Source organism: Pyrgilauda ruficollis, unplaced genomic scaffold (genome assembly GCF_017590135.1).
Source record: "Pyrgilauda ruficollis isolate IOZ18807 unplaced genomic scaffold, ASM1759013v1 scaffold286, whole genome shotgun sequence".
Lineage (NCBI taxonomy): Eukaryota > Metazoa > Chordata > Aves > Passeriformes > Passeridae > Pyrgilauda > Pyrgilauda ruficollis.
The window spans coordinates 42,526-56,432 of record NW_024524222.1 but is presented as its reverse complement, the minus strand read 5'-3'; the positions used below and the strand labels follow the sequence as shown (position 1 = coordinate 56,432).

The following is a 13,907-nucleotide window of genomic DNA, read 5'->3' as shown; positions in this document are numbered from 1 at the left end:
ATTAATGCAGTCTTCCTGGAAGTGTATCATCCCAGTTAAGAAAAAATAATGTGTTTTTTGGAGACAGTGTATGTGGAATAAGATTTTTTTCTTTCTCTTGGTGTTGCTGAAATCCAGATTTTTGCTGTCCACCTACCCTAATGCGAGCACAGTCAGCACAGACTTGGGGAGTGCAGTTGGACATTTTGCAGCTGGCCAGTGTGACACTGGGATCCAGTCACAGGAGTGGCTCAGAGCCGTGCCAGGGGGGATCAGAGTGAATGTCAGGAAGCATTTCCATACTGAGAGGGTGCTCAGACCTGGAGCAGCCTCCCTCGGGAGAGGGTGGATGTCCCAAGCTCAGCATTCCAGGGGCACTTGGACAACACCCTTGAGCTTCTGGGCAGCCTGGAAGGGCTCAGGCTGTTGGGCTGGATGGTCCCTGTAGGCTGTTCTGGTCCACAGGCATAACTGCTTCCCATTTGAATTCTCCAATTATTGAACCCCTCCACCGCAAGAATCATAAACCCAAACTTGTGGCTGCCACAGCAGCCTGGCACAAGTTAAATGTGCAGTGAGAAATCACTGCTTAAGCTTCAACTGTCCAGGACTTCCCAAAGTGCAGCACAAACAGTGTCAACTGTCTTACACTGGGCCTTGTTAAATGAATGTTATTATTTCATATTATTCAGCCTCTGTAAAGTTGTGGAGCTCTTTTCTGAGAAATGTCTTCAGTTCTTCAGGGAGCTGTTGCTGCACTGAGTCGATGTTGAGATTATTTGCAGAACACCTGCCCTGAGTGCGGGTCAGAAATGCTGGAGATTAGTCTATTCAGCATCTCCAACATTTACAGAGTATTCCTCAGTGATCACGCCTGTTATTACGTTGGGGATAGGCTTCCACCAGTGTTTGTTCTGTACATACGTCCTGGCTGCGTGTAACGCCAGGATCCCTACAAAGAAAATGATGAAAGGCACACCATTCTTGTGTTATCCCTTTTTATAGCCATCTAATATGCATTGCTGATAGAACAATGATGCTTGTCTAAAATGTAAAGGAAGTGGATTTTAATCCACAGTGTTGTCGTGGTAATAGCATTTAAGAACCATGAATGTTTTCCTGCCATGAAGCACAGCAACGTTTTGCTTTGCCATGGGGTATATGAAAAAGGGAAGGATATTTTAAAACAGAGAGAGCTGTTTCTTGATGTTTACACACAAATTGATGTAATCAGGCTTCTTCTTAAAGATTGTCTTGAGTGAGTTGAGTCACTCACAGTTCATAACACCCTTTGGTTGTACCTGGTTCCTTTTCTGTTCTGGGGGGTCCACAATAATATTTCTCTATATAATCAAGTTACTATTTTCCTTAGAAGGGTAATCAATTAAGAATTAGAATAAATCCTTATGAACAACTAAATGAAAAAGGCATAGTACATATACAACATATGAGAAAGGTTTATTTGTTTGCATGGTATTTTCAGTACAAGAGATTTGGAACTGAGTAAGAATTCATCTTTGGTGGGTTTTGGTTTTGTTTGCTGAAAATGGACAATGTCCTCAATTTTTCAATTTCCTGCCTTGATTGCTCCAAACAATTAGAACTTTCTCTGGATGGCAATGTTTTATTTGATCAGCTGTCACTCAGCACAGAGCACATGTCAGTAGCTGTACTGTGGGCTGCACAGTGCAACTTGAGGCTTGAGAATACTGTTGTGAATTAAGCAGGAATGCATAATTAATAACCAAAATAAAAGAATGAATCACATTAATCAGTGAAAGAAGATGAAACAAACTGTGACTAAACAAGGGAACAATTTGGCTCAATAGAGCAGGATACAGGATTTACTTCAAAAGGAATTGTACAAGATTTTGCCTGGAAATTATGTTAATTCACATCCGTGTGAGTTTCCAGTAGTAGGGATAGTTCAGTTCTGTCATGTGGGGCTAGCTGGAGGAGCTGGCAAGTTCCTTACAGTCAGCTCTGCTCTGTGTATCCCAGCTCCTGCCATAGTTCTCTAGACAGCAAAATCATCGCATTACACGTGGCTTCATCCTGTCCCTGCTGTTCTCCTGGCTGAAGTCCTGTAAATGCGCATCCACTTTACTGTCACTTGTGACTGGAAATTTAGGAGATACTGGAAATTACAATAAGCTCTTTACACCAGACTTGCTGTTCCAGCGAGGGACAGGGAGACCCTTTGCCCCAAGTGCAGCCGAACCGGAGCCCGCACGGTGCGGTCCGGCAGGATGGGGGTGACGTCTCCCCCCGCGGCTCCCGGGTCCCCTCCGCGGCTGTCGCCGCCCTCCGAGGAGCTCCGGTGCCCGGGCGCTGCCGGCAGCACGGCCCCGAGGTGCCCCGGGCCGCCCTCGGCGCCGGCCCCGCGGACGGAGCAGGGGAGCACGAACTAGCGGGACGCGGCCGTACTGCGGAGGGAAGCGAGAGAGAGAACGGCCCCCCCGCCCGGGGCAGCGCCCGGGCCGGCACCGCCCCGGCTCCCCCCGCGGGCGGAGCGGCCCCGTGAGGAGGCGTCAGGCGCGGGCTCCGCTCGGGGCCCGGCTCCGGATAAATGGAGGGCGGCGGCGGCGGCCCTGGCGGAGCCGGAGCGGAGCGCGGCACCGGCGGCACCGGCGGCAGGGCAGGATGCGCGGCGGGCGGCCCGCGGCGCTGCCGCTGCTGGCACTGGCGCTGCTGACGGCGCAGGGCGGAGCGGCGCCCCTGCAGCCCGGCGGGACCCCCGCGCTCACCAAGATCTACCCCCGCGGCAGCCACTGGGCTGTGGGTAAGTGCGCTTTAACTCCTACAAAGGCGCTGGAACGCGCGGTTCCTGCGTCCCGTGTCCAGGCAGGGTAAGTCTAAAACCTCAGCTTCTCCGTCCCCTTTTATTCCAGCGAATCTTAGCAAGAGCCTCTCTCTGTCTCCAGACAAAGCTCTTGGTAATCGCTGCCCCTTTCTCAGCCACTTTTTCTCTGACCATTTAACACAAGAGACAGAAGAAATTAATACACTGACAATATCTTCACTCCCAGTAATGCTACAACTCGACATCATCTATCCCTTCCCTTCCCTTCCCTTCCCTTCCCTTCCCTTCCATCAGTAGCAAAGTCCCATTGATGTTTGAACAATCAAATTTTTACCCGTTTTCGTTAATTTTGTGCTACTTTAATTGTTGATACAGGACATTTAATGGGGAAAAAAAGCACTGGAGATTTTCCTTATGGTTTTGAAGAAGAAAGCAAGACACCATTTTCAGCATTACCTGACAATATCAAGCAGCTGGAAGAGTATCTGCAGTGGGAAGAAATCTCAAAATATTTGCTAAGGCTGCTAGAAAGGAATGAAAATAAAAGTCACTATTCAAAAGGAGGGCTCCCCTGGTATACCAGGAACACCTGGGAGACAGATGACAATAGCAGTTGGAAACATGTAAGTAAGATAAAACCTGTAAAGATACTCCATGTTTTCAGTTTTTGGTTTACAGTAGCATATCAGCTGGTGGATTGTCCAGAAAAGCAGCAGAAAACATTTCATGTATTAGACATTCAGTACAGTAAGACTCTGCCCTTGATTGCAGATTGTCACTCACCGACTGTATTTTTGATGACTTCATTTGCTAGTGGGCATAAACACGGCATGCATTCAACAGATTTTAGTGCCTGGGCTCCTTCAAGCTGCTTGGTTGGGGCATTTTCTCCTTTTCTTTTTCTTTTCTTTTCTTTTCTTTTCTTTTCTTTTCTTTTCTTTTCTTTCTTTTTCTTTTCTTTCTTTTCTTTTTCTTTATGCTTAGGTGATCACATCGGCAGCAGATATTGCCCAGCAAAGCCAAGCTGGTGTGAAAAACAAGTGTGAGGGCAGGAGGAACAGCATCACACTGACCGCCCCCTTCCATCACCCTTCAGGATGTTCTGCCTTGGGCTAAGTAAAGCCACAGGGCTGCAGAATTTTCTCTGGTGCCAGCTTTGTCCCTGTTTCCTTTGCCTTTTCTCCAGCCCATGGTGCTGGCTACTGCTGTGGTCATTCCTGGGTTTGCTAAAGGAGTCTGGGGTTACTGATAAGCTGCCCCTCCTCATCCCTCAAGCTGATGTTCTTCCTAGTGCTGTTGCACAAGACAACAAGGTTTGGAACAGATTAATCCCTGTTATTTTGGGAAATCCTATAAAATACACTGGGAAGGATAACTGAGGCTTTAAAGAAAGTAGTTGGGGTCTAATGTAAATCACAGCGTCCTCAAGAAAATTCCTTTTCTTATATCTCAGGCACAGTCATGGTGATAAAGCTTCAGAATTCTTTCGGGTGACAGTGAAATAGAATAAAAAGATTAATACGCCCCCTTAAAGACATTAATGGGAAGAATTTTTCCTTCCCGTATTCTACTGCAATATGATGTCATTAATATTCCTGTGCTAACTTTCAGCCTGGTTTCCCTCCTGAAATCCTGGTGCAATCAAATCAATGAATACTTAGGCTTTTATTTGAATGTGGGTAAAAATTCACCCTTTAAATTAAGCTGTGATTTAAATCTCTCACACCAGTGATACGAATGCTGCCCATAGGTTTCTTTTTGGCTGTAGCTTTATGATAGTGATGCATCATAGTAACTGATTATTAATACTGTCTAAAAGAGAAACTATTTATTCCATCTCCAGTTCTGCAGTGTGCAGCTTTGTAATCAAATTAAATGAACAAATTCCATTATTTAATGTAAAGAGGGAAATGTTCTGACTTCTAAAAGTATCTGTCAATAAATCCTACTTAGGAAGGCTGGAAGTTGCCTCCGGTAAGTTGAATCATATCCATATATGTGTACTTTCACCGTAAATTAACATCCGCATTTCTGTGGTCAGACATTGAACATCCTTATGGAATAATGAGGTTATTGCCTTAACCATCCAGATTTCTGCAAGGATTAGTAAAAAAAGCTCATGTTTTTCCTGTGACTAAGATAGAAGACAACTTGCAGAACCTCATTTGGCCATAGAACTTTTGATGTCCATCTTTCAACAGTTTCTTTGTCTCCACCCTGAAGTAAAATCTAATGAAAGGAGCTGTAGCTGTAATTTCCTGCTGTTGGACACAAACAGCCTAGACAGGATATGATGTCCTGTTTTCCCCTTGGCTTCAAGAAAGCACCTGAAATTTAAGGTACTTCTGAGGTCTTCCTTCTAGATGAAGAAAACATGAAGATCAAAAGGAATGTGCTTTACTCTTTTGAGGGCTGCGATAGTTTCCTAAACATTTAAATAGTGAGAATTATTTTTCATTTTAAAGTTATTTTGAACAAAAGAGGCCTTATTTATAAAGGTGGAACTCTGGTATACAGAATGTGACATTCATGTGCATGGTGGAACAAATGCATACTGGCCTTTGGGGGTTGATTGTGTAGATTTGTCAGGATGTGAGGGGTTTCAGGTACACAGGCTTTGGTTAGACAACACTGTGGGGTAAGGTGCTGCTGTACCACAGCTGTGGAAGGAGTCCATGCACAGGAGAAGATTACCAGGTAAAGGAAGCTGAGGATGATGCACAGCGCATCCAGAAAATTTGTCCTTGGCATAAAATACTTTTCCAAGCATATTTCCTGTGAGTTTGGAACAGAAACTTTTTCTAGGAGGAACCGGACACCAGAATTGCAGCGGGTTACTGTTCCCTGTGCGGTGGCCTGTTGGACTGAGATACTAAATGTGACCAAAAGGAGGTAAATACTGAACCCAGCCAGCAGCTTCTGGTATGGCTGTCCCAGGGGCACATGCCCACCGAGGGCTGCATTCCCCAGGAGCCTGCCTGCAGCCCTGTGCTCCACCTGCTGCACACAGCAAACACTGCCTGTGTTGGGAAAAACAGACTCCAAGAACTTTGTTCCATGGATGCTTTCAAATATAGCTGATTTAATTCATAACTTGAATTTTAAATTTAAGATCAGGAAGTGCCAAAGCTAGAACTAAATACAGATAAGTGCCTCAAGCAACTCAATTCAGGGTCTCTCTTATTAGCCCACATCATCCGGTGCATCACCACTGATGCTCACACTGGGCTGCATATTTCTTAAGAATAAAGGACTCACTCAGAGGAGGGAAATAGCTGTAACACACAAATAGTCAAAAAATTGATGAGGTGAGCCCAATACTTCTTGGGGTTTGGCTTAGGATGGTGCACCTGTGTTATTTTATTTTCAGTTAATGCCTTGCCTGCTCTTTATTCTGTGAATAAATTACAGTTAATGTAGTTAAAAGGGATGGCAAATCTCTCCTGCAAGTTGGACTAAGTGCAAAAGTAAGTTGGAAAATAAGCTTTAAATTGTTTATATTAGTTGGCTTTTTCACACTAATGAGACAGGATATAAATGAGATGGCACACAGAATTATTTGGGAGAATGACTTTCCTCCTACTTTGACAGTTGGTTATTACACTAACCAAGACAAATGGGGTCTGTTTCGGAAAGATTATTAGGAATATGTTTGTTATGTGAATGCACACAGCAATTATCTATTAGGTTTATTAACTTATAGAAGCTTTATTATCTTAGCAAATTACTTTATTCAGGACTGGACTATAAATAATGTATTTTTCTTTTTATTAGATGATGGACTATCTGCTTCAAGTTGTGAATATGAAAGAGAGCGCTCCAAGCTGAAAGAAGATCACTAAATCATGAAGAAATCGAATACTTTCTGTAAGAGACTATATTTCACAAGCACTTGATTGTATCAGATAATCAACACGGTCACTTTTCTGTACACAAGAATTCCTTTGTGTAAAGTACTTAAATACACATATTCTTGTATGGTTCAGCAAGGACTAAATCCTCTACTTCATTTTCAAGGTTGCATTTTCTCATTTGAATGGCTTTGATATATATATATATATATAAAATTGTCACGGAAGGGTCTTCCAATTAATTATATTACTTACCTATCGAATAATTTCATCTCTTAGTTTGAAACTACATGACATTGCAACATTCGCAATAAATAGTAACAAGAAAAAGGTGGAGTTTATGCTTTTATTTGAGTTAAGCAGTGAAATTCGCTGTGTAAAAGCCAGTAGCAAAGGCCACTGCCTTCCCCGGGACAGCGCGTGTGTTGTACTTCCAGCCGCTCTGCCGGGAGCCTCCGTGCCCCGTGTGTGCCCGGGGATGGCGCTGTCCCCGCCGGGAGGGAGCCTCCGTGCCCGGTGTGTGCCCGGGGATGGCGCTGTCCCCGCCGGGAGGGAGCCTCCGTGCCCCGTGTGTGCCCGGGGATGGCGCTGTCCCCGCCGGGAGGGAGCCTCCGTGCCCGGTGTGTGCCCGGGGATGGCGCTGTCCCGGCCGGGAGGGAGCCTCCGTGCCCCGTGTGTCCCCGCCGCCCCGGCCCGCGCCGGCAGCTCCGCTGTGCCCGGGGGCGGAACCCGCCCGCTCCGCGCGCCGGCCTCCTGCTGCCGCCGCGGCCGGCAGGGGGCGCCCTCGGCCCGGCCGTGAGGGGAGCGCTCCGGTGAGCCCCGGGACCGGCTGAGCCCCGGCCGTGAGGTGAGCGCTCCGGTGAGCCCCGGGACCGGCTGAGCCCCCTCCGTGAGGGGAGCGCTGCGGTGAGCCCCGGGACCGGCTGAGCCCCGGCCGTGAGGGGAGCGCTCCGGTGAGCCCCGGGACCGGCTGAGCCCCCTCCGTGAGGTGAGCGCTGCGGTGAGCCCCGGGACCGGCTGAGCCCCGGCGTGCAGGGTGTCCCGGTGCGCTCCGGTGCCCGGTGAGCCCCGTGGCTGCGGCTGTTTGCCGTATCTCAGTCGCACCACACTGCCCGGCTCCGCAATCCCAATCTTTAAGGGGCAGAAGAGTCATATGACACAGGGATGACTGCCAAATGTCAGCCAGTTTTAACATAATGTCTTAGCAGAACACAGAGGTGCTCAGAGGGGGGACATGGTATTAATTCTACTAGAGAGACTGGTAGTATCAGCGTTCTAGTCCAACGAGCTTTTGGGTTCGCTTTGTTTGTTTGTTTGTTTGTGTTTTTGTTTGGCTTTTTGTTGTTTGTGGGGGGGTGTTAGTTTGTTTTGGGGTTTTGGGGGTTTTTTGTTTGTTTGGGGTTTTTTGTTTCATTGTTTGGTTGGGGTTTTTTTTTTTTTTTTTTTTTTTTTTTTTTTTTTTTTTTGTTTTTTTGTTTTTTGTTTTTGTTTTGTTCCACTATTTTCTCCAATGCTAGCATTTTGCGGGTGGGTACTCTGTGGCTGACAAACTACTGAAGGAAATCCCAAGGTTTATAGCAGCGACAAAGGAGGACGGCTTACTGCATAGAAGAGAGAAACTGAAACACTGTAGCTGAAGGGAACCCCCTTGAATTAACACTTGTTCATAGTACCTCCCTAGAGATGAGGAAAGATGTAACGAGGAGCTTTGAGCTGTTACTTGAGATGTTGCAATAGTAAGAAACTGAATGTCCATAATTGAAATGGCTGTAGATGTAGCCAGGGCAGATGGAAATAAGATCGTTGAACTTTCTGCGCAGAGGAAGGGAACAGTACTGCCCTCAACCCCAGCAGCTAATAGCAGAAATTCAAACTATGGCTGAGCAGCGCATGTTTTCATGTCACAGGGGCTGTGAGCTACCATGGCAGTAGCACACACAACAGCCATCCTGCTGCTCCGGAGGGAATGACAGCTTCCAAACCATCCAGCAGGGACTGAGGGTCCGTCCTGCACACAGAGACAGTCCTGCTCCACCGGGAAGCCAACGAGCTGAACCTCAAGTCAAAATTAAAGAGCTCAGGCATCTGCTCGTTTTCTTGAATTTTGAGAGGATTTTGAGCAGGGATAGAGAGAAGGAAGGGAGACCAGAATACACTCTTGAGAACAAATTCCATTATGGCATTTTCCTCACAATTACTCATTCTCTGGCAGTCTTTTTCTGTATTATTCTTCCTTATAACTTCAGGTGTTGAAAAGAAGTCAAGTATGGACACTAAAAATACTACGTTGCTAATACAGTTTGAGCAAAAGAAGACACAGACCACTCAGAAGGCCATGCTAATAGCCTTAGCAAAGTTAGAGTAAAGAAGTGGTTAAGGATCTAGATGATTTAATCCAGTTTTAAGAAAAGGTTTTACAGTGAGCAATTAGATGCTGTTTAAGGAATTAATCGCTAATGGGTCATTAACTCTGACTGGTATTGTACAGTTAACAAGCCGAGGCAGGATTATTAGACTCAGCACCCAATTAAGGAGGAGAAGATATTTACAACAAAATGAACAAATGGGCTTTTAAAATGGAATGGGACAATTTGAAAGAAAGTGTAGGAACACAGAAAACTAGACAGGCTAGAAGAAAGATGCGTTTGCATATCCCTCTGTCTCTTTATTTGCCCACTTCTGTGTAGCTGGTAAAATATTCATTTTTAGCAATAAACTCGCAGCTTTCCTTGAAGGATATGACTGCACAAAGTCGATCCATTTACAGGGTTCACCTGTACAAGGTATAACAAACACTTGTTTAATATGCCAATAAAAGAACGATCACCATATCTTGCCATAATCTTTATTTGTTTGCAGGCGCTGGATCAGGGCCTTATTAAAAGTGAGCAGGTGTCTTCAGCTGCTACTTCTGCTGCCCTGTCGTTGTGGTTTTATCTACTGCCACTCTTCGACTATCTCAAGTAACCAAGCATCAGCGCTGGTGACAGCTGATCAGGAATTAGAGGGCTTCTTTCCAATGGCTTCACAGGATACAGAAGAACTGTAGGTAAGAGAAAGGGAGAGTAGTAATGCCAAAATACGGGAAAGCACTATTGAAATCTTGGGGAGTTGCTTATTAACCATGAGCAATAAGCACAGGTGAGAACTTTAGGGCAGCAATTTAATGTGCTTGCCTGCAGGAGGGTTTTCAGCTTCAGAGCCACAGCTGGACTACAGCCAAGTAATGATAAGTGAGATTGTTCCTACCCTGAGAAGGAGGAGTGTGGAGAGCCTGTGCAGTCACTCATTAGTGTGTGTCTCTTGCTGACATAAACCCGGCTATGCAGGCACTTCTCAAGCACACCAAGAGAAATCCTTCTCTTGCAGTCACTAAAAATGCCATGCCTTCTTGCAACTGGTGATGCAAGCAAAGCTTACCTGTGAAAGGACCACTAGAATAAGACCTAAAAACTGAAGCAATATGATTTTTCTTCTCCTTTAGGTGTCCTTACTAGAAGTTAGCAAAATACCTCCCTGTTCCTGACAGCAATGGCAGTTATTTTCCTGGCAGCACTTCCTCTCTCTGCCAAGGAAGCAAAGAGATGTGGGCTGGGGAAGGGTGGGCACCGCCACAAATGCACACACAGTAGAACTGTCAAGTCCAGAGCCCAGCAGGACAGTCTCCCCCAGCAGGGCTTCATTCCCCTCAAATTCAGGGGGGACCACTTACTTGGCTTCCTGCATGCCCTGGACCAGCACAGCTCAGGGAAGGGAAGCTGGGGGTCCTGAACAGTGTGTGCTTTGGTCCAGCGAGGCAGGTTGGATCTGCAGGGAGGCTGGGGACAGAGGAAAAGGCGTTTGAAAACAAGAAGGATTCCTATTATCTGTAAAAGAAGCTCTCCATACAATAGATGGGGACTGCTGTGGAGAAAGCTATGAAGGGATGTTTAGAAACTGCTGTCTGAGGTTAAAAAGCTCTCTGAAGTGAAGCTGAACAAGGCTGACATACTTGTTTCTGACTGGACTCTTAAAAGATACGCACAGATTGTGAAAATATAATTAGACGCCAGCCTTTGTCTGGCCACAACGAGTGGGAAATGGTGAAAGGAGAGGTCTCCCAGTCTGCATTGAATCATCCCCAGGACACAATGAGGGCACTTGTGCATCCTTCTCTCTTCCCTAATGAGAAACATTAATTGCCACAACCTCCCGAGTGTGTAGAGCACCCCATGCCCAGCAGAGGAGAAGGGGTGTTTCATTACAGCTTCTCAGCCCCATTACAGGCAGTAACAGAGATAATGAAAAATAAAGATGCCGCAGTTTTAGTTCAGGCAGCCTGGCGATGGGCACTGGGTGGGCAGGGGAGCAGGCATGGCCCAGCTCTGTGCCAGCCTCCAGGGGCTATCCTGGGCAGCCAGAGTGGGCAGGATGAGCCTGCCAGGCCCCAGCCAGGTGTCAGTGTCCAACCAGAGGCTGTCTGTCTCTCCCTGTGGGCAGCTGGGCTGCACGGGGCAAGAGCCCTGGGGGTCCTGCCATTCCCCTTCTTTGCAGAGGCAAGGACTGTCACTGACTCTGGCCTGCAGAGCCTACCTGAGCCTGGCACTGTTCCACAAGGGCAATTGTGGGAGTGGTGTGCCTGGCCCAAGGACTGCAAGGGTTCCAGCCCCGCTGTGCCCACTCCCATCTGGGCACACTCTCCATCATGGGGATGCAGGCCCCAGTGCCACAGCCAGCTTGGGCAGTGTTCTGCTGATGGAGAACAGAGAAGAGCCCACAGCCAGGCATCTCCCACCCCTCTGTACATCACATGGAGCAGAGGGTCCAGCCCAAGATGCCCATTTGGGTTCAGAAACATGATACACAGCCTCCATGCAGAATGTGCCATTTAATGGTGTAAAAGTAGAACCCCCTCCCCAGGTACAGCAGTCCTGAGCTCCCAGCCACCTTACATAGCTCTTTGCCCTGCTGTAGCTTTTATTGCAACTAAAGCATCCAGCCAAGGAGGGAGAGCAAAAGAGATTGTTTTTCCTAAGCTATGATCAGGCCCCTAACTCTTCAGGTGTTGTGGAAAAGGGAATTAAAAGGACCACAAAATACAAAAGCAAGTCAAGGCGTAGGGGAAAGGCGGGTGTAAGGGACAGCCCTCCTGTGCCTGGCCATCCATCCGTGGCAGCCAAGGCAGGGTAAGGGTGCCCCTCAGGCGTTCTGGGATGCGTCTTCCCCATGGCTTTCTCCCAGCTGCTGAGAGGGAGTTCAGATTGTCTGCCAGGGCTTGCCAATGGACTGGATGTGCTCCTTGGCCTTCAGCCGCAGGGCGGCAATGCTGGTGTTGCGTGGGTCTGCCTCATCCAAAGGGAACTTGTCCACAAAGGTGGCTCCACACTGATAAGGCGGTGGTGGCCCCATGGCCCCCAGAGGCTGCAGCGCGTGGGTCACTGCTGGAGAGTTCAGGAAGGGCGGCGGCGTGTAGCTGCCGGGCAGGCTCTGCGGCGAGGCCACAAAGCCAGGCAGGGTCTGCAGGGCCGTGCTGCTGGGCACCGGTGGGCTGAGCCACGTCTCCAGGGGCAGGCTGCTGCTCAGAGGACCCATGGGTGCTGCCTGCGGTGAGCGGTTGAATGAGAGGATGGGCGAGTCCTGCAGCTTCATGGAGGTCACCTCCAGTTTCTCCTGCCGCCTCCACTTAGCCCTTCTGTTCTGAAACCAAACCTGCAAGCAGAGCTGTATCAGCCAGGCCCCAGGCAGTGGAAAGAGCTTCACCTCTGGCTGCAGTGGCACACGCAAAACGGAGTGAGGGAAACACGCCTTGCCGACCTGGGGCAAAAGGGAATTTGGGGGGCTCGAGCGTTCCTCCACGACCCACAGCCCCGGCTCGGTGGAAAGCAGTCCCTCAGTGGAGCTGGCCCGCCCATCCACCCGCCACTGCCCTGGCACGCAGCAGATTCAGCAGCCCCGGGCTGGGACACGCCGCTCAAAGGGCAGCAGCACCGACGACGCGGCTGCCGGACGCAGGTCTGCCCGAGCCCCGCGCTGTCCCGCCGGCCGGGCCGGCGCGCGGCTGTGCGGCAGCCGTGTCCAGCGCTCCAGCGGGGCCCCGAGTGTGGCCGGAGCCGTGCTGCGGTTACGGGCCCGCGCGCCGCACCGGGGCTGCTCCGGTCACCGGGACCACGGGGCTGCGCCGAGGCGCGTCGGGCCGGGCCGTGTGTGGCTTCCCGGCGCCGGGGACCGTCGGGGCCCGGCCGTCGCGGGGGGCCGGGCCGGGCGTTACCTGGACGCGGACTTCGGGCAGATTGACCTTCATGGCCAGCTCCTCGCGGCTGTACACGTCGGGGTAGTGGGATTTCTCAAAGGCACGCTCCAACTCGTGAAGCTGGTACGTGGTGAAGGTGGTGCGGTTTCGCCGGTGTTTCTTCTTGGGCTGTTCCTCTTCCGACGGCTTCCCCTCGCCGCTGCTGCCAGCGGGCAACTCGGGGCTGGCGCTGCCGGGACAGTACGGCTCTGCGAGGGGAAGACGGGGGGTCACCGGCGGGATCTCCCCGCGGGGCTTGCCAGGGGGCGTGGGGGAAAGGCGCCCACCCGTCCGCCCCCCGGTACCCGGCGTTCGTCCACAGCGCTCACCTTGGAAGCGCTCAGCGCGGCCCTGGGGCTCGGCCGGCGGCTGCTCTCCGGGCATCTTGGGCAGGCAATGCCGGGGCCCTCGCCGGTCCGCCTCCTTGGCGCTGCCGTCGGGCGGGAAGGCGCCCAGCAGCCCGTCTTCCTTGGTGAACCCCAGGATAGCCTCGATGCTGTGAAGCCTCGACGGGTTTCCCCCGGGGCTCCGCGCCGCCGGGGCGGCCAGCGAGAAGGCGCCCTCGGCCATGGCGGGCAGGGCGCCGGGCGGGTGCATGAGGCGGCCGGCCCGGGGCTCCGCCGCGCCGCTGCGGTCTTACCCGGCCTCAGGGCGGCGCGGGCAAGTCTGGCACGGTGTCGCCGGGCGGGCTGGCCTCCTTGGGGCGGGGGAGGAGTGCCAGGGGGCGGTAGGCGAGAGGGAAGGCGAGGCCCCTGCATCTCTTCGGCGTGGAGGGGGAGGCAGGGCATCCCCCCGCCCCCCGCCGCCCGCCCCGCCCCTCCCCGCCGGCTCCGGACCCGGCCCCAGTCCCAGCCCCAGGCGGCGCCGGGCGATGCCATCCGGAGAGCCCGAGGCGGAGCGGGGCGGCCTCCGCTGCAGCCGGGGGCTGGCCCGGGCCGAGCGCCGCGGTCGGAGCCCCGGGGCAGGGGCAGCGCTGTCTGAAATCGCGGTGGGACGGGCGGCGAGA

The 13,907-nt window shown here is 50.8% G+C and overlaps 2 protein-coding genes across 2 annotated transcripts; one reads left to right on the top strand and one right to left on the bottom strand.

Annotated features, from left to right (window-relative positions):
• Positions 1–116: 116 nt before the first annotated feature.
• Positions 117–6,958, top strand: LOC121356130 (gastrin releasing peptide). Its single transcript, XM_041472233.1, has 3 exons — positions 117–2,761; positions 3,158–3,405; positions 6,557–6,958. The coding sequence occupies exons 1-3, from the start codon at positions 2,623–2,625 to the stop codon at positions 6,608–6,610; spliced, it is 441 nt and encodes a 146-aa protein (XP_041328167.1). The 5' UTR covers positions 117–2,622; the 3' UTR covers positions 6,611–6,958.
• Positions 6,959–11,514: 4,556 nt separating this feature from the next.
• Positions 11,515–13,648, bottom strand: RAX (retina and anterior neural fold homeobox). Its single transcript, XM_041472238.1, has 3 exons — positions 13,231–13,648; positions 12,881–13,110; positions 11,515–12,321 (listed from the first exon to the last, which is right to left on the bottom strand). Exons 1-3 carry the CDS (start codon positions 13,496–13,498, stop codon positions 11,869–11,871), a joined length of 951 nt encoding a protein of 316 aa, XP_041328172.1. The 5' UTR covers positions 13,499–13,648; the 3' UTR covers positions 11,515–11,868.
• Positions 13,649–13,907: the final 259 nt, after the last annotated feature.